Source organism: Salvelinus sp. IW2-2015, linkage group LG4q.1:29 (genome assembly GCF_002910315.2).
Source record: "Salvelinus sp. IW2-2015 linkage group LG4q.1:29, ASM291031v2, whole genome shotgun sequence".
NCBI lineage: Eukaryota > Metazoa > Chordata > Actinopteri > Salmoniformes > Salmonidae > Salvelinus > Salvelinus sp. IW2-2015.
Window position 1 is genome coordinate 36,570,573 of NC_036842.1, and position 24,601 is coordinate 36,595,173.

General features: G+C 42.7%; 1 protein-coding gene across 8 annotated transcripts in view; it reads left to right on the forward strand.

Annotated features, from left to right (window-relative positions):
• The window catches only part of nrg1 (neuregulin 1), a 165,705-nt gene that overhangs the window by 136,594 nt on the left and 4,510 nt on the right, over positions 1 to 24,601 (forward strand). For 3 of the 8 annotated variants that reach the window (XM_023984615.1, XM_023984625.1, XM_023984623.2), the window contains 7 exons: positions 7,033 to 7,171; positions 14,377 to 14,435; positions 17,710 to 17,733; positions 20,578 to 20,680; positions 20,913 to 21,033; positions 22,644 to 22,774; positions 23,804 to 24,004. In XM_023984615.1, the coding sequence (XP_023840383.1) occupies positions 7,033 to 7,171; positions 14,377 to 14,435; positions 17,710 to 17,733; positions 20,578 to 20,680; positions 20,913 to 21,033; positions 22,644 to 22,774; positions 23,804 to 24,004 (778 nt within the window). Of the gene's footprint in view, positions 1 to 7,032; positions 7,172 to 13,758; positions 13,827 to 14,376; positions 14,436 to 17,709; positions 17,734 to 20,577; positions 20,681 to 20,912; positions 21,034 to 22,643; positions 22,775 to 23,803; positions 24,005 to 24,601 lie in introns of all 8 variants that reach the window. The other 5 variants (XM_023984616.1, XM_070442887.1, XM_023984624.2 and 2 more) reach the window with 3 other exon arrangements.

Genomic DNA, 24,601 nt, shown 5'->3' on the forward strand with positions numbered 1-24,601 from the left:
CCGGAGGCCTCCACACACTGAGGACTGCTGCGCTGTTGCCAAGCATCCATCCGCAGCACGTGCAGGGTTCATAGACCTGAGATGAGGTTGTTGTCGGAGGAGCTAGAGCATTGACAAAAATAGGACTCTGTGGAAAGTCTGTTGCATTCCAAGTGATGTCTATGGAGTGGCTGTCGGTGTTTGTTCTCATCAGAACATACATTCGTAGTTGCCTGTACAAAGTCTCTCAGGTGTGGGAGAACACAAACCAATTCCTTGTCAACAGCTGTGATATATGATGAGGCTCCTCATCTTTGTACACAAAACCCTGACAGGAAATAAACAGAAGACCGCATGAGAGTAATTAGCCAATCRGGTGACACTGCTAATTAAAACAGATGATAGCACTGCTAATCTATAGCCAGGAGTAGCCCCAAGCACTGAGACCCTAATAGCCAGGAGTAGCCTCACACASACACAGGACGTGGTCTGAGACAATGGGCTTCCTCTCTAACAGAGCAGATAAGCAGGTAATTTGGTGCTCAGATACCCAAGGGATGTGGTTTGTGGATAGGATACTCTATCTAGAAGCATGTCACAAGTTTTCTGTATGTTGTAGCTAGCRATGTAAGGTTGGCTCGAGATGAAATGTTTATACCATAATACTCTCCTTGAGCCTGCTAATTTCACTTTAAGGAGCCATTTTAAAATCTATAGGTAACATGGTGTTTGTTTCTAGAATGTTTAGTTGGACATTGCCAAGGATTATGATGAATATTCATCACTTACACAGTGTACATGGACTATATTTATTGTTATGTCTTCACATGCACTTGTGTAATTAATTATATCTGCCACTAAAGAATGGCACRTAGCCTTGAGGTGGGAGTGTTGGTCCAGTAATTTAAAAGGTCAGTGGTTTGAATCCCGGAGCTGACAAGGTCAAAAATCTGTTKCTGTGCCCTTGACCAAGGCACTTAACACMAATTGCTCCAGGGGYGGGGATATGCAAAAAWAAAACTCATTTAAATTCCACACTTGTACAAGTGTGTAACARGACAAATACTGTATAAGCTAAACAGACATTGGGGGGTCTGTAGCAGTCTGTTAACAGCCATTGAAATGGCTATCCAATATCTTTTATTTTCACCATCATTAGTTATGGTGTGAAATTGAAAGAATGGGTGTAAATTAACTCAGAAAACAGTATTTTTAGCTTAATCAGAATCCTGCTTCTGGGTGCGTTTTTTTYCTGACTGGAATTTAAAGTGACTGCGATTTACAGCTACAGGCTGCATTAACAATGCAAGCCAGCCCAGCGTTTTAAACTCCACGCTTAGAAGCAATTTATTGAACTGGAAGATATTTGCCTCAAGGCTCCAAACCCCCCCCACCCATTTTATATGCCATTTAGGACATTCTTTTATCCAAAGGCACAGTAGGGAGTGCATACATTTTTGTATGGGTGGCCCCAGCAGGAATCAAACCTGCGATCCAGACATTTTGAAAATGCCATGCTCTACCAGTTGAACAACACGGGTCCACATCACCATGATGTTTAATTTGTTATAGTACAATCCGTCATCGTTGTGTAGTCCCACGCCAGCCAACGTCGGTTTCCCTCCCCTGTAGACATGGGCCTAGCTGTGGTGATATTAATCATCTGACACACACACACACACACACACACACACAGAGAGAGGCACACCTAGCCTGCTGGTCATCTGTCCTCACCAGATGCACACACTGCCAAACACACACAGGGGACTGGCCCATCAGAGGAGAGGGTGGTTTTGCTGCACAAACAGTGACAGGGTTGTGTATGTGTGTTCCCTCCCAAAGCATTCCCTTAAAACAAACCCTAATGGATCAGTGATGATTACCACGCGAACGTTGTCGTAAGCGCCGGCGAGTCAGGCCGTGTCTTTACAGATTATTCTTTTTTTTTTTTGACAGGACACTCAACAAAGCGTTGTGAAAACATCCTCATTAAAAGTTTGATGCCGTAGCTCTGTCCATTCCATAATGGCCAGTCACACGTTGTTATATATGTCACAGTTTATTATCTGCGTCCCAAATTGCACCCTATTCCCTAYACAGATCCCTGGTCAAAAGTATTGAACTATGTAGGGAATAGGGTGCCTTTTGGGACTCAGCCTTTGTCAGCACCCCTTACTTTTTTTGATTAATGATCCCAGTCGTTAGCCAAAAGCTGCTGGAAACCCTCTGCTCACCATTTGTTGAAACGTCTGTCTGGCGTTGGGAGGGAGTCTAGCACTATGTTTTAATAAATCTGTCCTAAAATTTGCAGAGAAGATATGACTCATTCATTCAGGTCATTAAGAGTCTTGATAATCCACCATTCTTTTGATAAGAAATAGCAGCATAGATATCAGTTGATGGTAATGGGGGTGGTTGTTGTATTAAATAGCAGCATAGACATCAGTTGATGGTAATGGGGGTGGTTGTTGTATTAAATAGCAGCATAGATATCAGTTGATGGTAATGGGGGTGGTTGTTGTATTAAATAGAGCATAGATATCAGTTGATGGTAATGGGGGTGGTTGTTGTATTAAATAAGCAGCATAGATATCAGTTGATTGGTAATGGGGGTGGTTTGTTGTATTAAATAGCAGCATAGTATATCAGTTGATGGTAATGGGGGTGGTTTGTTGACTTAAATACAAAAGCATAGATATCAGTTGATGGTAATGGGGCGGGTTGTTTGTATTAAAATAGCAGCATAGATCATCAGTTGATGGTATGGGGTGGTTGTTGTATTAATAGCAGCATAGATATCAGTTGATGGTAATGGGGGTGGTTGTTTGTATTAAAGCAGCATAGGAATATCAGTTGATGGTAATGGGGGTGGTTGTTGTATTAAATAGCCAGCATAGATTATCAGTTGATGGTCATGGGGTTGGGTTTGTTGTATTTAAATAGCAGCATAAGCTATCAGTTGTGGAAATGGGGGTGGTTGTTGTATTAAATAGCAGCATAGAGATCAGTTGATGGTAATGGGGGTGGTTGTTGTATTAAATAGCAGCATAGAGATTCGTTGATGGTAATAATTTTGCAGCCATACTCGGGGCAGACATAATGATCGATCTATGCAAAAGGAGGCATCCTTGACAGCAGAAACATTTATAGAATATTGATTTCAACCAATTTAGTAACGCCATTAATGTGGAAACAAGATTGTTGCTTTAACATTTTGCTCTTTCAGCCAGTTATTTTCATAAAGTATTGGTCTTAATGTTTTTTAAGGTTTCTTAAAGGCCCAGTGCAGTCAAAAACGTGATTCTCTGTGTTTTAAATATATTTCCACACTGAGGTTGTGATAGTCATGTGAAAATTATTATAATGCCTTTTAATGTAAGAGCTGTTTGAAAATACCACCTGAAATGTCAGCCTGTTTTGGTGGGATGGAGTTTTGGCCTGTCTGGTGACATCACCAGGAGGTAAATTAGTTAATAGATCAATAACAGCCAATAACAGCTAGTTTTCAGTTTCCCCCTCCCCACTCAGTCCACTCCCAGACAGTCCTAGCTAAATTCTTGCTTGAGAAATTGCTCTTTGTTAAGAAGCCAATTTTGTTTATTTTTGACCATTTTAATTGAAAACTTTTTCTAATGTCTAAAACCCAGCCTTGATTTCAACTATATATTACATGCTCCTGCATCATTGTAGTTAAACATCTATTTCCAGTTGTACTCTGCTCTGTACTTCTATTTACTCGAACACTAGAGGTGGGACGATCAACCCTAAATTATTGACACCGACCATACCGACCACTTATCGTGGACATTTGCAGATATCGTTCACTACGATAAATAGCCTTCAGTAGAGTTATGTGACGTTTGAAATAAAGTAAGTTTGCTAATATGGGTGATTTGTTAATGGGACAATTTGGTAGCTACAAGCATCAAACCAGTAGTAGTAGTTTTAAGGGTAATATAAAAAATRACTGGTGCACATTAATGTTGTAAACGTATCGTGATAATTTAGTCAATATATCGGGATATGGACTTTTGTCCATATCGCCCAGCTCTCTTGTCAAACTATGATCCATGAGGCCGTTGGGATGCTCTCATTAACATGACAAAACAGCCTACACGATTAATCTTAGTTTTGGGCCCAGTTTGTGTATGTGTAAAATTATGATCTGTTACATACTGTATGTTACAGCTTATTTTAAGTGTTGCGTAATGTTATAGCTCATGTTCAGTGTTTTCCAATGATCAGAGCACAGTCTTACATACTGTGGTGTCACAGTGTAGTAGGCAAGAGTAGTGTGGCATTATGTTCTCTGTGTCTGAGGTGACCGAGTTCTAACCTCTGGTGTTGTCCCTGAGGTGATGAGTCGTGATGAGACAGAGGTCCACTGGCGCAATGCATTATGGTCTGTCCTTGATCACACTTAGGGGAAACTGCCTTCTCAGACAATGTCCGCCGCAGTGGACTGCTTGGTCGGCAAAAATCCACCACTCGCCTGCCGTTGGCTCTACACCATTATGTCTCTCTGCTTCCCGGTTTTTGGTTTCTTATTCACCAGCAAAAATAAATAAAATGAAATGGAACTGAATCGATCTCCTCCCCACTGCCTGCTTCCATCAGACACGACGGGGAAAAAACATGCAGGTTCAGCTCTCCAGCATTGTAACTAAATACCCCTTGTTAAAAATAGCCTCAACYGCCCTCTTCTCTCATTAAGCCTCTGCTGCAATATGCACAATATTTCATACCCTGTTTCTCCCTGTTTTGACACTGGATTAAGCCTCTGCAAGTAAAGAATGTGGTTACTGGTGACTGATTTGTACTGAATATTACCGTTGCTGGCTCTAATGTATTCAATATGTTCTGATGCATTTTAGATAACAATGTAGACTTTTTTTTGCTGATTAAATTACTGGCAGTAATGGGGTTTGTATCGATAGCTGGGTGACATTTTGAAAGGTCCCAATTAAAAGCTGAAAAGGTCAGTAATGGGGAATCAGATTTTTTCCCCTCTCTGACTGGGAAATTACTCATATCTAACKGAGGAATCTTAGGTAGGCCAAGTTGCCTGTCTTGTAGTTGCAGTGCTGGAAATGTTTCAAACCTTCAAATAGAAACTGCCCCACAGTTTGGTCCCTGAAAGTTGGAGGGTCATATTGTTGGAATGGTTGGCATTAATGAACGGTAATAAGGCAAATTGTATCAACATTTATGCACTTGTCATTGTTTTAGTAGACTTGCCTACTTGAATGTTGTGTCCTATTTTTTATTTATTTAAATGTTTTGTCTTATTTCATCCCTAATGTAATTGCGTCATCTCTGTGAGGAGATTTGTCATATATTAGCTACAGTCTATCTGTATGCAGAGGGGAGCATGCGTTCCTGTCTTTTACAATGAACAGGAGGTTTCAGACTCTTGATTGATGTTCTGCTGCTATTGCTGCATGCAGTAGACTGTAGATCTGGGGAAGATAAGCAATATGTTGCATTGTCAATTATTCAACCAGTGGTATTTGTTTACTGGGAGACAGCAGTATGGCCCCTAGAGATTTAACTGTAATGTCTCTCGGTATAACATGTTACCTGATGGGGTCTGTGACCTATGAAATCATGACGTCATCTCAATAATAATGTACGAGTTAACTCGATTGTCTGTCAGGAAGGAGACACAGGCAACAGCACTACGCCGGAATAGCCAATGGGTACTAAATGGTTCACATTGGCATCCGGGTCACGATCTGCTTACCATTGGATGGGGAACGCGTGAGTAAGAGACATCAGGGCGGGGAGGGTTTTTAAAAGGAGGAAATATGTGCAGCAATGCTCACCTCGTCTGGCTGGAATTAACCAGTATGAAAAAGTGGTCGTTAAGCAGACAATTAGTATGTGAACACACATTCCTTCTGCCCTTGTGGTGCTGGAGAGGCTCTGCGACGGGGCCGTTTAAAAAAATATATATATATTTTATTATTTTTTTCATACCCTACTCACCGTCAGGCTGACGAGAGCGTGCGTCCATGCCAGGAAGAATGCCTGTTTGTCACAAACACAWTATCGCTCTGGCAGGTGTCTGGATTACGCTTTGCATATTTGTTTTGCGAGAGGCGAGAACTCATTCCACCCCTCAGTCATTGAGCTCTGACATCTTTAAAATGCTTATGGGCTTTAAAGCAGTGCAGCCTGGTGAGGAGCGGTAGTGGCGAGAGGCATTAGAGACCTCCAGCAGACAGTATTTAGAACTCCAACCTATTGATCTACTGGGACAGCAGTGGTCAGAGCTGCTCCGATGGGCACAAGAGTGGAAATGAGTCGCCACATTTCGAGACTTTTCAGAAACATCACAGGTGAGCTCAGGGGCTCGAACTCCAATGCTTGTTTATTGAAGATAAGATTACCATTCTGAAATGCTTGTAGAAGTTTTGGAAATTATAGGTGAATGTAATTAGGGTTAAAGTAATTAGATAGAAAGAAGTAATGCAATCTTGAGGTAGGCTTTTTCTCTTGATAACATTTATTCAGAGATTTCTTATTCCTGTTTGTTATATCGCTGCTTTTACTGTCTCTGCTGTTTTTATTGTTGCATTTTTCAACTTTATAGGAAGTTTATGCTCGTGGGTTTTCATGTCTTACATCATTGCTTTGGGACTTGTCTCCCGMTATTGGGCTCAGGAATAGAACATTAATATTTGAGTTGTTGAAGTGATCACTCTACCAAAAGAGGTGTTTTTTGTTGTAAAGATTTGTGTTCATATGTATAACTTTGTTATAAAGGTGTTATTTGTGCTAAAGCTTTTTGCAGATATATTCACTGTCAAGGATAGCTGTAGTCAATGAGCACATCCTGTCTGCGTGTGCTTCCAATGCTTCATTTACTATGTCTCTTAACTTCCCAGTCATTTTCTATTCTGCTGTAACGAAGGGCACAGGTATAAATCGTGGTACATAGTAGCTTTGTGCTAAGAGCTAGTGTTCAGCTGATCACCCCGCCCCAGGGGTCCACTAGGATGCCTAAGTCCATTTCTCTCCCGCTAATCACCCCCTGGTATTGTCCTGCAGCTGTCACCAGCACCACCCCTGCGGTGAAGACCTCCAGCCATGTGACGGCCTGCAGCGACAACGAGAAGAACTACTGTGTGAACGGAGGGGAGTGCTTCACCCTGGAGGTCACCCCCGGCAGCACCAAGTTCCTCTGCAGGTAGAGCATGATGAAACACCATACCATTCGCACCCACACCACACACTGGATATTATGTCGTCTGTGTTTGACTTAGTTTTAGCTGATAGAATTCCTGATGGCGTATAGCTGTTTTCCCCTCCTATTTAAACAGACTGACTGTGCTTCCTCATAATGCGTCAAACACAGCATCCACACCACACACTAGATACTATGCTGACAACGTTTCACTTGATGTTTGATACAATTCCTGATGGCTTATTGCTGCTATTTCTTCATATTTAACTGTGCTCCCACATGTTGGATCATTCTAGAAGTTTGCCAAGTGCTGACTTCAGAACGCTACTATACTGTTATATGGCAAACAGTAGCGTACGGTAGATGCATAACATTTAATATCATTTTTGAAGTGAGAATGCTGTGTTGTCAAGACCCATTAATACCTGATATGATAGACACCAGAGGTTTGGTGACATTTAGGCCTTTGCAGGCACCAAGTTTCATTTTCGAGCTCTACCACCAGCTCTGTGGGGAAAACGGAGCCTGGCAACATCAAACACTGCCTCGTCTTCATCGGGAAATGGGAGGAAAGTTGCCAGGTCTTTTTGCAGTAAAGCCGAGGTGTCGGCTGAATTTTGGGGGAGGTGGGGGAGCTTTTAGTGCTTTTTAAGTTATTTTTTTAAATAATCTAACAAAACAAATCACGGTTTTCGGTTTCGATTTTATTTTTTCCACATTAAATGCGTTATGAAATAATGACATTCAAATTAATTTAGAGCTTCCCTTAGCCATTGCCTGTCTTTTTACTGACACTGACAGTGGGTTGAAACCATTAATAAGAGCCCCATGATGGTAGTGAATGTTCATTATGTATTCACATGACTTACTTTACTTAAAAAATAAATAAATAATTGTCTATATTACTAGGTTTTATTTGACGACTTTATTCTTTTTAATTCCTTAAAGTCATGTCATATCTGCTCAGGCAGTAGCAGCCAGCCAGCTAGCCAGACAACCATCTAGCATTCTCTGTGCTCCCCATTGAACGAGTCATCCTATTTAGCTAGGCTAGTAGTAGTTAGCTGGCTGATCTTTAAATCATTTTACTAGTTCTTCAAAGTAGATAAGATACTTTCAAGACTGCTTATTACCAACTACTACAACTATCAATCGTGTAGCTACCTCACCAACTGTGTCTATCCCTCTCAATATCAATCGTGTAGCTACCTCACCAACTGTTATCCTCTCAATATCAATCGTGTAGCTACCTCACCAACTGTGTCTATCCCTCTCAATATCAATCGTGTAGCTACCTCACCAACTGTGTCTATCCCTCTCAATATCAATCGTGTAGCTACTCCCCAACGTGTCTATCCCTCTCAATATCAATCGTGTAGCTACCTCACCAACTGTGTCTATCCGTCTCAATATCAATCGTGTAGCTACCTCACCAACTGTGTCTATCCTCTCAATATCAATCGTGTAGCTACTCACCAACTGTTCTATCCCTCTCAATATCAATCGTGTAGCTACCTCACCAACTGTGTCTATCCTCTCAATATCAATCGTGTAGCTACCTCACCAACTGTGTCTATCCTCTCAATCAATCGTGTAGCTACCTCACCAACTGTGTCTATCCCTCTCAATATCAATCGTGTAGCTACCTCACCAACTTGTGTCTATCCGTCTCAATATCATCGTGTACTACTCACCAACTGTTCTATCCTCTCAATATCAATCGTGTAGCTACCTCACCAACTGTGTCTATCCCTCTCAATATCAATCGTGTAGCTACCTCACCAACTGTGTCTATCCGTCTGGTCGTTGTTGCTGATTCCTTTCTCATGCAGTCTTCTACAGTATGGTCTGTGTGTATATGCGCCTCTGTCCGTAGGTGGAAAGAACAGTTGCAATGGATTATGGTCATTGTATTTAATGACCAGGTTTCTGCGCTAAACTAGGTTGAATATTTGCCTAATGAAAACTACAAAATCAGCCCAGTGTGATTTGTGTTTTGTCTCATTTTTTTATTTGTACTGTGTTTTTCAGTTTTTTTTACATTATTCTCGTAAAAACATGTTTTACCCCTTTTTCTCCCCAATTTTGTGATATCCAATTGGTAGTTTGGATATCCCATATGGACTCACGAGAGGCGAAGGTGGAAAACCATGCGTCCTCCGAAACGCGATGCACAGCTTCTTGACACACTGCTCACTTAACCCGGAAGCCAGCTGCACCGATGTGTCGGAGGAAACACCGTCCAGCTGGTGACCGAAGTCAGCTTTCAGGCGCCCGGCCCGCCACAAGGAGTCACTATGGGACAAGGAAATCCCGGCCGGCCAAACCCTCCATTAACCTTGACGACGCTGGGCCGATTTGCGCCGCCTCATGGGTCTCCCGGTCACGGCAGGCTGTGGCACAGCCTGGGATCAAACCCGGGTCTGTAGTTACGCTTCAAGTACTGCGACCGCTTCGCCACTCGGGAGCCCTTGTCCCACATAGTTCTTGACTTAATTTCTCTCGTGAATAATTTGATTTCTCTCTAGAGAAACGGCGCATTGAGTTCCCCAAAATAACGGACAAAATGGAATTATAGTAATTAAACAGACGTCGGTCAATTCGTTTTATTAGTTTTTTTTCATGTTTGGTTAATTGCTCAGCACTAGTTTTGGGGTCAATTATTTAACAAACACCTGAGCAGAGATTAACAGAGTACTGAAGGCCTCTGCACTTTGATGGGGCTTTTTGGGCGGCTATAGGGATACCTGGATGGATGTCATGCTTTGATGGGGCTTTTTGGGCGGCTATAGGGATACCTGGATGGATGTCATGCTTTGATGGGGCTTTTTGGGCGGCTATAGGGATACCTGGATGGATGTCATGCTTTGCGTGACACTAGCTGGGCTGAGTGATGGGGAGAGCTGGGAGAGCAGAACAGGTGGAGGTCCCGGGACTTATCCACAGCCTCCTCTGCATGTCTACATTATTAATGTGGGCTCCTGTCATCGCCCAACCGCCACGCTCCAATTCAGAACCCACAATCTATGTTGTATTTATTTATGAGATCTTTCCATCTTCTGCTCCATTTTCTTGTCCTCATTGGAACCAGTGCGCGTAGACCTTGGTCATGTTCATCGGGCATCAAACGGAGCAAAACTCACTGAAACCGCGAGGGACTACTTGTACTTGCCCAATAAGAGACGGTCATTCCAGTTTTCTGTTGCGAGACGTTTTGAAACGTTTTCCGTCGAATGCCTTACTGAACATTACCTGTGCTGACATTGTGCTTCTGTCAGTCAACCGTGTCCTAACATTGATTTATTCTCCAGCATAGCGCTCTTGTTTTCAAGGGTGTATTTCAGCCCTGATCTGCGCAATAGAGCCTACGAGAGACCGAGGGAGCTTTCTCAGTGCTAGACGACTATACCCCCCTGTGCYTTCAGCCTCAGACTGTCAGTCTGAGAGCTTGGTGGCCTCAACAGAGCTAAGCTCAAGGCCCTTGAATCATCCCGAGCAGCATAAACTGGCCTTGTGTCATGCACTGTACACACTCGGTATGAGAGGCAACGGCATACATCCGAGAACCGCCTCTCTGCAGTCCTGTCCACATTCTCTATCATCATCATTCATATGAAATCTGAGGTAAAAAAAAAAATATTATCCGGACAAATTGAACAGGAAGGCATTGAAGTAGTAGTGTAGGCTGCATCACAGGCTGCACCACATCCGGACGTGATTGGTAGTCCCATAGGGCGGCGCACAATTGGCCTAGCGTCGTCCGGGTTTACCCGGGATAGGCCGCCATTGTAAATAAGAATTTGTTCTTAACTGACTTGCCTAGTTAAATAAATAAAAGTACACTGGTCTGACGTCACTTCTAGCAAAGTGGGTGGCCCCGTAACAAGCATTCAGAGGCCCACTCTGCATAATTACCCAGTCACTATGATCATTTTTATCAACAGCATCTCACAATTTGTATTTTACGTCTTTTACATTTGTGGTTAGAACATCCAGTAGTTTTCAAAAGACGTGCTGAGATGGTGATGCTGCATAGTGTCTTTCAACTGTGGCCCTACTCATTACACCTCATGGTTTTACCACTTCCCTTACAGCAGCAAATGCATGAGGAGGGAAATATTACTGCAGCTCCTCTAAGTGCCTGACACAAGGCTTGACATTGCCAAGGATACACTTTGGCACTGGGCCATCCAATACATAAGACTCTTACCATCCACCGCCAGATTGAGTTTCCTCTTAAATACTTCAGTGACTAAGCACAAATATGCTTCTGTCTCCAACGGCTTTTGTATCTTTTAAGTAATGCTGCTCACTGTCACTGGAGGGAGGGGAGAAAAAAAACCTGTTTGTCTTCCTCCCCATTTCGGACGTTATGGATCCTTAGAAATAACTCTATCTGAGGAAATAACCTGTCTGCCAGGGTCACCGGGGAGCCCGATTTTCGCTGAAGCCTGAACAGTAGGAGCAGGGATTCTCTAGCAGGGACACAGCGTGGGAGGGTCAGAACATCATGGAAGCAGCGCTCTATATCCTGATCCCCTCCATTATTTATAGCAAATTAAATAGATATAGCCAATATGAATGTGTCTTTGATCATGGTCTTTTTTTTTAAATGCCGTTTAATTCGAATAACGTCCTCATGATGCTGTTGTCATGGGCTGACCTTGTCAAAATCTCCCTTAAAATTATTGAACTATACTGAACAAAAATATAAAGGGAACATGCAACAATTTCAACATTTTTACTGAGTTACAGTTCATATAAGAAAATCAGTCAATTGAAATAAATTCATTAGGCCCTAATCTATGGAATTCACCTGACTGGGCAGGGGCACAGCTTTGGTGGGCCTGGGAGGGCATAGGCCCACCCACTGGGGAGCCAGACACAGCCAATCAGAATTAGTTTTTCCCCACAAAAGGGCTTTATTACAGACAGAAATACTCAGTTTCATCAGCTGTCCATGTGGCTGCACTCAGACGGTCCCGCAGGTGAAGAAACCGGGTGTTGAGGTCCTGGGAAGGTGTGGTTACACGTGGTCTGTGGTTGTGAGGCCGGTTGGACGTACTGCCCAATTCTGTAAAACGACATTTGAGGCAGTTTATGGTAGAGAAATGAACGTTTAATTGTCTGGCAACAGCTTTGATGGACATTCCTGCAGTCAGCATGCCAATGGCACGCTCCCTCAAAACTGGAGACATCTGTGTCATTGTGTTGTGTGACAAACTGCACATTTTAGAGTGGCCTGATATTGTTCCCAGCACAAGGTGCACCTGTGTAATGATCATGTAGTTTAATCAGCTTCTTGATATGCCACACCTGTCAGGTGGATGGATTATCTTGAGAAATGCTCACCAACGGGGATGTAAACAGATTTGTGCACAACATTTGAGAGAAATAAGCGTTTTGTGCATGTTGGAAAATTTCTGGGATATTTTATTTCAGCTCATGAAACATGGGACCAACACTACATGTTGCATTTATATTTTTGTTCGGTGTAGATTTCCACTGGGGAGACTGATTTATCTTGCCGCTCATTCAGGACTCCCATTCAAGTGCATTTGGGATACATGCCACACAATATTCAGAGATTTTACAGTACTTTACCTAAAAACAGTCACTGACCTCTGTTATGGTTAAACMAGCATACATACCAGCTACAACTATCAGTTCCCTTCTATTTCTCATCCCTCTCTCCTCTCCTCTCKTTCTTTCTGTGTTTCTGAGAGAAAGGGCTTGCCCAGCAGCCAGCTGCTGAGACCATGTAAGAACCGAGGCACAGCTGGACTGGCTTGTTGGAGTCTATCTATCTCACGCCACAATCTCTTCTTTAGCAGGGCTTTACTCAGCCTCCTGCTCTGTCATCAGTCACCAGATGGCCAGCTGAAAAGTCTCCGTTCAGAATCGACCAGTGTTCGCCCCCCCAAAACCACACTTTAATGCATGCTTCAGTACACAAACTGAACTTACAAATGAAGAAGTTTAGAAAAAGGCAGGGTTTTTTTTTCTTCTAAAAACTCAGCATTGGACAGGATGTTGCAATTTTTTTTATGAGCAAAGTCTCTAGTGATTTAGATTGTATTGAAAGGATTMATTTGTTCATGTGCCGCCACTTGGTAGACGTTACATCAGGCACAGGGTGGTGCCACCCATGTCTTATTGACGCCTCTGTCTGAAGTGGTTTACTGGTGTCTTAGTCATCCAACCTAACACTAGTGAGGTAATTACAAAGGGTACATCTGAAGCACTATATCTACTCTGTTTTACACAGATGTACACTATATTGGGGGGGGCGACAGGTAGCCTAGTGGTTAAGAGCGTTGGGCCAGTAACCGACAGTTCGCTGGTTCCAATCCCCAAGCCGAAGTGAAAAATCTGTTTGGCTCTGGATAAGAGTGTCTGCTAAATGAACAACATTTTAAATGTATAGACAAAATATGAACAGGTAAGTCAATGGAAGTGCTGGATTGGAACTGTTGACATCACCTGGATTCCATGCATTTGTGTTTCCGTGCATTTGTTTTTGTGTGTGTTACATCTGTGTACTGTGTCAGTGCTGTGTTGTGCGTCTCACTCCCTCTCTGCCCCCCTAGGTGCTTAACGGGATACACTGGGAATCGATGTCAAGCCACTGTGCCTGTGAGAGTCAGAAACCCAAAACGTATGTGCATTCAAGTGAACCCAGCCACACGTGTCATCTCTGGTGTTTCATCCCTGTTCCAAAGTTCCAATCACTGTCCCTCCAAGAGCCAGACGGCCAATCCATCCGTCCCAACGATTCGTTTAGGACAGGTGTGTGTGTGTGTGTGGAGAGGCCTACAGATTACTAATAGACAYACACACACTTTGATCCTGACTCAAATTCTCATCCGCTTCTGTTCTGAGGCCTTTCTAGATTGATCGAAAGAGGTTGATTATGGGACAAATATGTGGGCATTGTGTCCACAGCTAATTCTAATTCATTCAATCTCCCTGGAATCAGAATGCACGAGCTRAACATTTGCTGAAATTTGAGGCCTGTTGAATAAGACATTGATTGGGACTTTTCTCTCAAGTACGTATGTTTTTCGCAAACATGACTGATGGCGATGTTTGCGAGACATATGGGTCGTCCTGACAACACCAGCGATGCGCGTGGGTCTTCCGTAGATCTGGTGTAAACTCATCTTCTCTTCTCTCTTCTGTCTGTCACTCTTTTGTTTCCCTCTCAGGTGTCCAAATGAATTTACTGGTGATCGCTGCCAAAACTACGTAATGGCCAGTTTCTACAGTACGTCTATTTCCTCTTCCTGTCTGTGCTTTTGATTGGAGCATGCTCAATCAGCGCTACTTCCTGTTGCTTCGTTTTCCTCTCAGGTTCTTTAGACAGATTTTTAGGTTTTTGTGTTTTTTATTATGTTGTATGTATCCCATACCTGCATGATAAGAGGTTTTTGCCTTGTTTWGTTGACTTGGATGTCATTTGAAACCGTTTGAAGCGTTCTAGTTAACTGATGTTGTGTTCGTTATGTCACTCAAAATTATAGAAGAAGGAAAGTGAAACTCAAACTGTATATTCAGCTTTCCAAACTGGGACCTTCAAATATGAGGCAGGGGACAGTAGTGTAGTTTGGAATATTAAAAAAAAGCTCTGTGTTGATACTCATTGCCTATGACTGGGACCAATCTAAATAAGATATCAAGTTTGAGTTGATCTTTAACAAGGCAATATGTTTTCTTCCCTGAAGAGCAATAACACTTATGGTAGGTGTGTGGGGGTCATTGTGGATTATGGAGGCACTGTAAAGAACTGAACAGACCCTGTTAAAGAGACCTTTTTGATGTCATGGAGAGGCCAAGAGGGAGATGAATGGCAGCTGCCCAGGCACTGGGCCCCAGTGCACTTTATCACTCTGACTAACCCACTCACCTTACAGCCCAGTGGCCTCAATTTCCGGAGGTTACCTGGCAAAACAGCAAACAACCATGCTTTCATCTCCGAGGCGGAAGGAAAGAAATCTTCCCATTGAGATGTAAATGTAACTCRGAGCGTGGAGGAACAGAGAGTTATATTTTGGGTCTCCCTGAGATGTCAGCTAGTGTATTGGATGAACKAATTAAAGGAATGCTGCTGTCGCTATCTGTTCGTTTCATCGTCGTAGCCCACTCCTTCTCCTCCCAGTCGGTAGCTTTTATCTAGCCAGGGACAAACGCCCTGTCTGGAGCTACAGTGGTGGCACGCTGCCAAGCATGCAACAGGAGACCCTTACTGCTGCAGAGGAGGAGGAGGGATGCTGGGGGTGTTGTATAACACGAGAAAGGAAGCTCTATCCTTGACGATCAGGAAGTATTCTCCAAATGGGTGGGCGGGGGCTTTAATATAATATTCAACATTAATACTTTAATGTCTCCGTATGGCTGTTGCCAAAAGTCAGTTAAAAAAAAAAAATTGCTGTGTGAACGCAGCCGAGGTTGGAGAGGACAGATGTGAAGACGGACTCGTCAGCAGTTCATACGAGCTGAGACCTTTATTTACACTTCACCTCCTGACAAGGTCTGCTGTGGGACGCTGGCATGCTACTCAAAATGGAGGCATTTGTGGCGCCCACTTAGAGTCTGTTTAGAGTAGTCTTTAGGGAAGAGTCTTTTGCCTCGTATTTGACTTGTCCTTGATTGACCCAGCGAGAGTAGTTGAGGGTGTTGTTGGTATTGATAGTACTCTACTCTCCTGAGGGGTGACGGTTACCTATGACCATGTAGTGAAAGTTACAGACCCTATGCAACTCGGTCAGCGGTCATACTATAGTGAAAGCAGGACTTTGATATTGGGTAACAACGAGATGAGTCATTGAATTGAAAACATAGTGGTTGTTATTGTTGTCKCACACAATGTTTAAGTAAAGAACATGCGTAGGTTACCACGGAACATGCTTGTAAACTACTGCCTGATTTATTATGACAATATTTTGTCTAATATGACAATGTTTTGTCACATGAGCATAATGCAACTAAATCTAATCCCATTTATAACCCAGGATAAGGTAAATTATTGGCAGAATTTCAATACATTTTTCAGAGCAGTGTTACTGGGCCAGTCATATAAAAGGTGCCTTGGAGCTTCTAAGCTGGGGGTTCACAAGTCAAAMGCAATCAATGGAGCCAACATGACAATGGGCGCTGCTCACATACAGACCAGTCATCACGTTGTTTATGTTTTGCATCGTTTTTTTTAAAGACAAACAAGACATTTGAATATGTCAGAATTACTCAAGAATAAATATGCATTCTCTTCCTATACTAAGTTTTTTTTTTATAATGACATTGTACCTCCTTCGATAACACCGCTATTAACTAAATAACAGCATGATAAGATAATTGTAGCCTATTGTCAAAGAAAGAATCGGAAGTACATCACAGTAAGTTTGTAAACCCTAACAATTAATAATAGATCGTCGTCCTTTACATCAAGGATGTTCAAGTCAATGGATAAAGCTATCTAAAGGCACAAACATTTTAACCATGGCTTTTACTCCTGTTGAGCCATTGTCCAGTTAAACAGTTGAAAGCTCTGCTCTTTTTCTATACCAAAGTGTTGTATTTGGTTACTAGGATATGTTATGCAGTATTACGTTTAAAATTCTTTTTTTCTTATTTGTTTATTCCTGGAAACATATTTAACAGGCATGGCTGTTGATCCGAGTAATGACAAATGAGAATTTGGTATGACTAATATTGACTTTGTAGGGAATGGAAACCGTGCATGGTCCTCACATAGCATGAGGTAGTGTTTACCRGTGAACGACAAGTGCCCTAACTAGTGCCCCTTAACCTGCCTAATTGACGTGTAGAGACATTACCATTGATAATGCAAGCAAAGTGATGTTTGCATGCGCATGCCACTGGACTTACCTTAGCAGATGGATACATTTTGAATGCATTTTTGATGAACTCGGTATTCAATGGGTTTAGGTTTTTGATCACTTTTCGTAGTTGTGGTAAAATCTTCTTAACACTTGTAAGTGTCTAATAGAATGGATAATCACGTAAGATACTTTAAATAGAAGTACAGTACACTTAAGCCTTTTCTCCTTAAAGGAAAAGTTCACTTTTGTTTTTACAATCTATTTTTTTWATGTAAATAATATGTTATAGAARTGTCCAGACACTTTTTGGGGGGCGATTTTCACTTGGTTTTGACCAACTTACCCCACCAGCCATTGACTTCCTCAGGCTCGTTCTGGAGTGTCAGGGAAGCGATTAAAAACATTTAACAAAGTTGAAGTGAAAAATTACCAAGTGGAAATTKMCCCCCAAAAAGTGTCTGGACACTTCTACATAACATGCCATTTACATCAATTCTGATCATACTGTAGGTTTCCTCTAAGATGATTCTAGAATGATTCTACGTGATGAAAGAGTTGGGTATTATGCACCACTTTGATCTCCATATTCCATTCTCTGTAGAAACACTGATTAGCCATTTGATGAGCAATATAGTTCTGAATAACACCTCGTCTGAAAAATACCTCTTCTCTTTTCTTTTTGTCACCTTTCTGCATTGGCAGAACATCTTGGGATTGAATTTATGGGTATGGATCGTTCCTTCCTCTTTAGTTTGCAAATGTAGGATTAGAAGCTTGAGCCTGCCCCCCCACCCCAACTCCAGCCAGTTTCCTTGTGCCAATGAAGGGATCATACAGGCATAACATACCATATTTGTTATAGAATGATAAACACACATACACATTGCAATATGTAGCTCAAATATGCTAATGACACCTTCAATTATACTTTTTGGGAAACCTCAATGTGATAGCATATAGTCGAATTAACCCATACAAACTAAGAGTAGGTCCTAAAATGACCAACACACAAATTAAGTCCTACAATGACCACCATAAACTCACATTWGACTCATACAAGCATCTGAACTACAGTACACTATCTCTTGTGACTGTGYAAGACACATTTATATAAGCTAGGTGGCCAGAGAGGCTGCAGTGTGGTTATACTGTATGATCAGATTCCCTTCAACTCTTGCTTTTGCCGTTACCCTGAACCCTCCTCTGTTCCACCCAGTGTTTAGCATGTCATGCCAAATACACTGACGGCATCCTCCCTTGCTACCCCTTTCATTTCATCTCTTTCCTTCCGGTCTTCCTATTTCCTACTGTACCATGTGGATGTATGTATGTGTCCGTCACCCCAACTGTGTCCCTTTGTGTTCTCCTGTCATCTCATGGTTCCTACCCWTGTCTCATCAGTGATGGCAGTTTTTGCTGTGTCTTTTTTAAATGATGTTGATGCTAACTCTGAACAATTGACAATTGATTGTTTTTCATTTAAAAGACTGACTGTTTGTAGCATAATTTGTTCACAGGACACCTAATACCTCAGCGAACCAACCATTAAAAAAAAAAAAAAAATAGGACTAAAGTATGAACTAGGTGCGAAAACGGAACAGTTCGTATAATTATACACTGAACAAAAATATAACCGCAACATGCAACAATTTCATCTATTTTGCTGAGTTACAGTTCATATGGCAGAAATCAGTCAATTTAAATAAATGCATTAGGCCCTAATCGATGGCTTTCACATGACTGGGAATACAGATATGCATCTGTTGATCACAGATACCCCCAAAAAATGGGCCTCAGGATCTCGTTACGGTTTTTGTTGCGCATTCAAATTGCCATCGATAAAATGCAATTGTGTTAGTTGTCCGTAGCTTATGCCTGCCCATACCGTAACCCCACCGCCACCATGGGGCACTCTGTTCACAACGTTGACATCAGCAAACTGCTCACCCACACGACACCATACACGTGGTCTGTGATTGTGAGGCCAGTTGGACGTACTGTCAAACTTTCTAAAACGACAGAGAAATTRACATTAAATTCTCTGGCAACAGCTTTGGTGGACATTCCTGCAGTCAGCATGCCAAGTGCATCTGTGGCATTCTGTGGCGTGACAATTTTAGTGTATTTTACCCCCTTTTTCTCCCAATTTCAATTACAAAGCCACTAAAATGTGCAGTTTTGTCACACAATACAATTGCCATGCTGACTGCAGGAATGTCCACCAGAGCAGCTCATCGCTGCAACTCCCCAAAGTGCTCGGGAGAGGGAAAGGTCCARTCATGCATCCTCCGAAACATGACCCACCAAACTGTGCACCTTAACAACCGCCGCTTAACCGCAGCTTAACCTGGAAGTCAGCCTCACCAATGTGTCGGAGAAAGCACTGTTCAACTGAAGTCAGCTTGCAGGCTCCCGGTCCGCCACAAGGAGTCGCTAGAGCACAATGAGCCAAGTAAAGCGCCCCTGGCCAAACCCTCCCCTAACCCGGGCGATGCTGGGACAATTGTGCACCGCCCTATGGGACTCCCGGTCACTGCCTGGGATCGAACCCGGGTCTGTAGTGACGCCTCAACCACTATGATGCAGTGCCTTAGACCGCTGCGCCACTCGAGAGGCCCCATGATTCTGCTGGTAAATCAGCTTCTGGATATTCAACACCTGTCAGGTGGATGGATTATCTTGACAAAGGAGAAATGTTCACTAACAGGGATGTAAACAAATTTGTGCACAACATTTTTTGAGAAATAAGCTTTTAATGCATTTGGAACATTTCTGGAATCTTTTATTTCCGCTCATGAAACATGGGACCAGCACTTTACATGTTGCGTTTATATTTTTGTCTAGTGTAAATTTCACTTGATCACCTAATCTGGTAAACCTGTAACCTCATACCTGTGAAAAGATTGAAATGCAAATATTCCGTAATTCCAAGCATTGGGTCCTGTGAACAAACAATGCTGCACTGTTTGCAATATTAGAATATTAACATTTTACATCGGAGTGATTTTAACTGTTTGATGAATGACTATCTTTTATATATATGCATCTGTTGTATTAGTAACACGTGGGCTGGTTAGAATACATTGCAGAGAATGCATATTCTGTGGTTTGCCTGGTCATGATTACTGAGCCCGACCTTGAACTAACACTTCCTGGCATTCCAACCGGACTCCGACTCAGCAGAACTGCCTCCTCCGATCAATGCATTACATTTCCACCGTCTCGGTTTTCAACCAACGCCCACTAATACAATGTTAAATCTGGGGGCATGTTCAGAACCCAAACGTTGGTGGACGTTGCAGATAGAAATGCCATGAGTAGAGCCAACGTGATTCTTTATTCTACATGTCAGAGGCATTGTAGTTGGTTCTACAAAACKKATTTCTATCTGAAMGTTCCAAAACGTTGCGTACTGCTGAACGCGCCCCGGGTTTGTTTGTTTCTGTGAATGTATAACCTTTAATATATAACCTAAAAMACGTTTGTTTGTCTCCATTGGGTTTGGTTTGTATGTGACACTATAGGTCTGCATGTTGTGGAGTTTTAAGAATGCATTGTCCTCTTTTTCAGAAGCAGAGGAGCTGTATCAGAAACGTGTATTAACAATAACAGGAATCTGCATTGCACTCCTAGTGGTTGGAATCATGTGTGTGGTTGCCTACTGCAAAACAAAGTAATTCACGTAACATTTTTACGCTAAACTCAATCAGTATTTACTATTAGGTATCCTTGTCCTTATTACGTATTTTGAAGCTTCCGTGAGATAATAGCCTAGAGATTTAAATMATTTTATTGTCAATCACAACCTCTGTCAACCTTAGACAAAAATCTGTCATCCGTCTGTTTTTGTTATTGGCTCTATGATTGGTCCGTCTCACGATGCAGTTTTGTCTTTCCGTGCACAGAAAGCAGAGGAAAAAGCTTCATGATCGTCTGAGGCAGAGCCTACGAAATGAGAGAAAYACCATTATGGCTAATGGCCCTCAGATTTCTAACCCTCCCCTTGAAAATGTCCAGCTTGTCAATGTAAGTCACTCACATAGCTATTACYTCTAACAAGGAGAACTACGCTAGAGTAACTCTCACTCTGTTTCCAATACATACAGTTCATTCTGAAASTATTCAGACCCCTTAACTTTTTCCACATTTTATTCTAAAATGGATTAAATTGTTTGTTTTTCCTCACCAATCTACACACAATACCCCATAATGACAAAGCATTTTTTTTGTGCAAATGTGTAAAATAAAAAATTAAACGGAAATATTACATTTACATAAGTATTCAGACCCTTTACTCARTACTTTGTTGAAGCACCTTTGGCAGCTATTACAGCCTTGAGTCTTCTTGGGTATGACGCTACAAGCTTGGCACACCTGTATTTGGGGAGTTTCTCCCATTCTTTTCTGCAGATCCTGTCAAGCTCTGTCAGGTTGGATGGGGAGCGTCACTACCCAGCTATTTTCAGGTCTCTCCAGAGATGCTATATCGGTTCAAGTCTGGGCTCTGGCTGGACGACTCAAGGACATTCAGAACTCCTGCATTGTCTTGGCTGTGTGTTTAGGGTTGTTGTCCTGTTGGAGGGTGAACTTTCGCCCCAGTCTGAGGTCCTGCGTGCTCTGGAGCAGGTTTTCATCAAGAGTCTCTCTGTACTTTGCTTTCCCTCGATCCTGACTAGTCTCCCAGTCCCTGCCGCTGAGAAACATCACCACAGCATGATGATGMTGCCACCACCATGCTTCACCGTAGGGATGGTGCCAGGTTTCCTCCAGACGTGACACTTGGCATTCAGGCCAAATAGTAACATTTTGCTTTCATCAGACCAGATAATCTTGTTTCTCATGATCAGAGTCCTTTAGGTKCCTTTTGGCAAACTCCAAGCAGGCTGTCATGTGCCTTTTACTGAGGAGTGGCTTCCATCTGGCCACTCTACCATGAAGGCCTGATTGGTGGTGCTAGATATAGTTGTCCTTCTGGAAGATTCTCCCATCTCCACARAGGAACTATGGAGCTAGGTCAGAGTGACCATCGCGTTCTTGGTCACCTCCCTGACCAAGGGCCTTCTCCCCCGATTGCTCAGTTTTTGGCCGTGCGGGCCAGCTGTAGGAAGAGTCWTGSTGGTTCCAAACCTCTTCCATTTAAKAATGATGGAGGCYACTGTGTTCTTGAGGACCTTCAATGCTGCAGACTTTCTTTGGTACCCTTCCCCAGATCTGTGCCGCGACACAATCCTGTCTCAGAGCTCTACTGCCAATTCCTTCGACCTCATGGCTTGGGACCTTATATAGACAGGTCTGTGCGTTTCCAAACCACAGGTGGACTCCAATGAAGTTGTAGAAACCGCTCAAGAATGATCAATGGAAGAACAAAAATTATAAATGTTGCAAAGATTTCGAAAAACCTGTTTTTGATTTGTCATTATGGGGTGTTGTGTGTAGATTGATGAGGAAAACAATTTATTTAATACATTTTTAGAATAAGGCTGTAACAGMAAAAAACGTTGAGAAAGTCAAGGGGTCTGAATACTTTCCGAATGCACTGTACATTTGTTGGCATGTTAGCTACAGTATCTGCACGTTTCATATAAGCATGATGTGATTTCATATTAGTGACGCTTGATTTTGTTTTCCCTTTATAGCAATTTGTGTCTAACAATGCATTGCCTGCGCAGCATGTAATCGAGAAGGAAACRGAAACATCCTTCTCAACGAGCCTGTACACATCATCAGCACATCAGTCCACAACGGTCACCCACACCTCCAGTCAAAGGTAACCCTATACGAACCTACACGACAGATTTCTTGCCGCCTCTCCTTCCGTCTGTAAAAGTCATCCACTTTTACAAAGTGACGAGCTATAGCACTGGCTCTAAGAAGATACGGTAATAATGTGTCTTAGATAAAGTCCTATTTATCTCCTTCAATGTGTCATATTACCGCTGGGCCCTCTGAGCCATCTTAGTTTGAGTCCGTCTCGTTTCCCCCCCCAGCCACTTCCGCTTTTCCTCTTTCCCTCTGTTTTTGTCGGGGGGGTTTTGAAAAGCAATTCATTCACGTTGGTATCAGTCGGCGGTTGATACGATGATTACCCATCCTGTTGCACGATTGCCTGCAAATCACCTCGCTCACTCAGTGATATTCACTGGATTCAACATARACCRTGGCCCGTATTCACAAAGCATTTCAGAGTAGGAGTGCTGATCTAGGATCAGGTCCTGCAGTTCTGTGATCTCAGATTGCACAAGCAAAACCGCAGGGGACAATGTATGGTGGTGCATCATTAGCTAGTATGGGACAACCAAGGCTCAGGGAGAATTGATGAGGTTTCCAGAGAACTTGTAGAGCAATGTACAGGTCAAAGTGTCTTGTGGATTCTAGATCCATTATGAAGAAGTGGGTTTTATAGGCCAGTGTCTCTAACTATACGTTAGAATAGAGCAGACCTGGGTTCACATACTATTTTAAATCATTAAAATACTTTGTGCTTTCGCTCTAGCCTGCCTGAAGTGCCAGATGGGTGGGGTAAGCATTGGTCCATTAAGCCAGGCAAGCTCAAACAAGCCCAGCTGAAGTATTTTAAATTATTTCAAATAGTATTTGAACCCAGGTCTGCAATAGACATGATTTACAGTGTTTACAGCTTACGTCATTGTCGGAAGCGGCCATTGTTTTGACCTCATTTAAGAGAAGCAATTCATTCTCTTCTGTCTCCCCTCTCCATTCTCCTCTCACCCGTTCTCTCKCTCTCTCTTCTGTYWCCCCTCTTCATTCTCCTCTGTCTCACTCTCTCTCTCTTCAGCTGGAGTAACGGCCACAACGAGAGTGCCCTCTCCGACAGCCGCTCTGTCTTGGTGAAGTCATCGGGAGAGAACAGCCGGCACGCCACGCCCAGCCACCGGGGTCGTCTGAACGCCACAGGTGGCGCCAGAGACCTGAGTGCCTACCTAAAGAACTCTGGAGACACGCCAGACTCCTACAGGGACTCTCCGTACAGTGAGAGGTAGGAGAAAGACATCTGGAGCTCATGTTGCTATGCTATGCACTACAACCGCCCTTCAGCCCATACACCTAATGGAGGGTTTGTAATTAATGATGGTGTCCCCTACTTCTAGTTATCTGAGTTGTACAGAGATATCCACTGAATAATCAGTTATATTTTAAGGATTATACTTGGTGATCATTTTTAGAGAATAACATGCATTTTATAAATTATGGCATTTATTTATGAATATACAGTAAACCAAGATTGAATCCAAGATTTGTGGTATTGCCATGTTATCTTGGTCTTCTGAATTAAAGTGTTTTTATTAGCAGAGGTCTCCTATGAGCTGTCCTATATTTAGACTTCACAGGCCCTCCTAGATCAAAGCTAATGGACAATGACGACTTCATAAGTCCCCATTAGTAAATCAATGTGTTGCTGATGAGCGCAGGTGTACCTGTGTTGTCAGTCGAGCTGCAGACAGCACAGCAGGTAGCACACCTGTCTCTGAGGTCACAGGTCGACTGAGTCTGAGAGAACCCATCTGTGCACATCACTCTGACATGCCAGGGCAGACGGCCCTAATGACATGCCAGGGCAGACGGCCCTAATGAC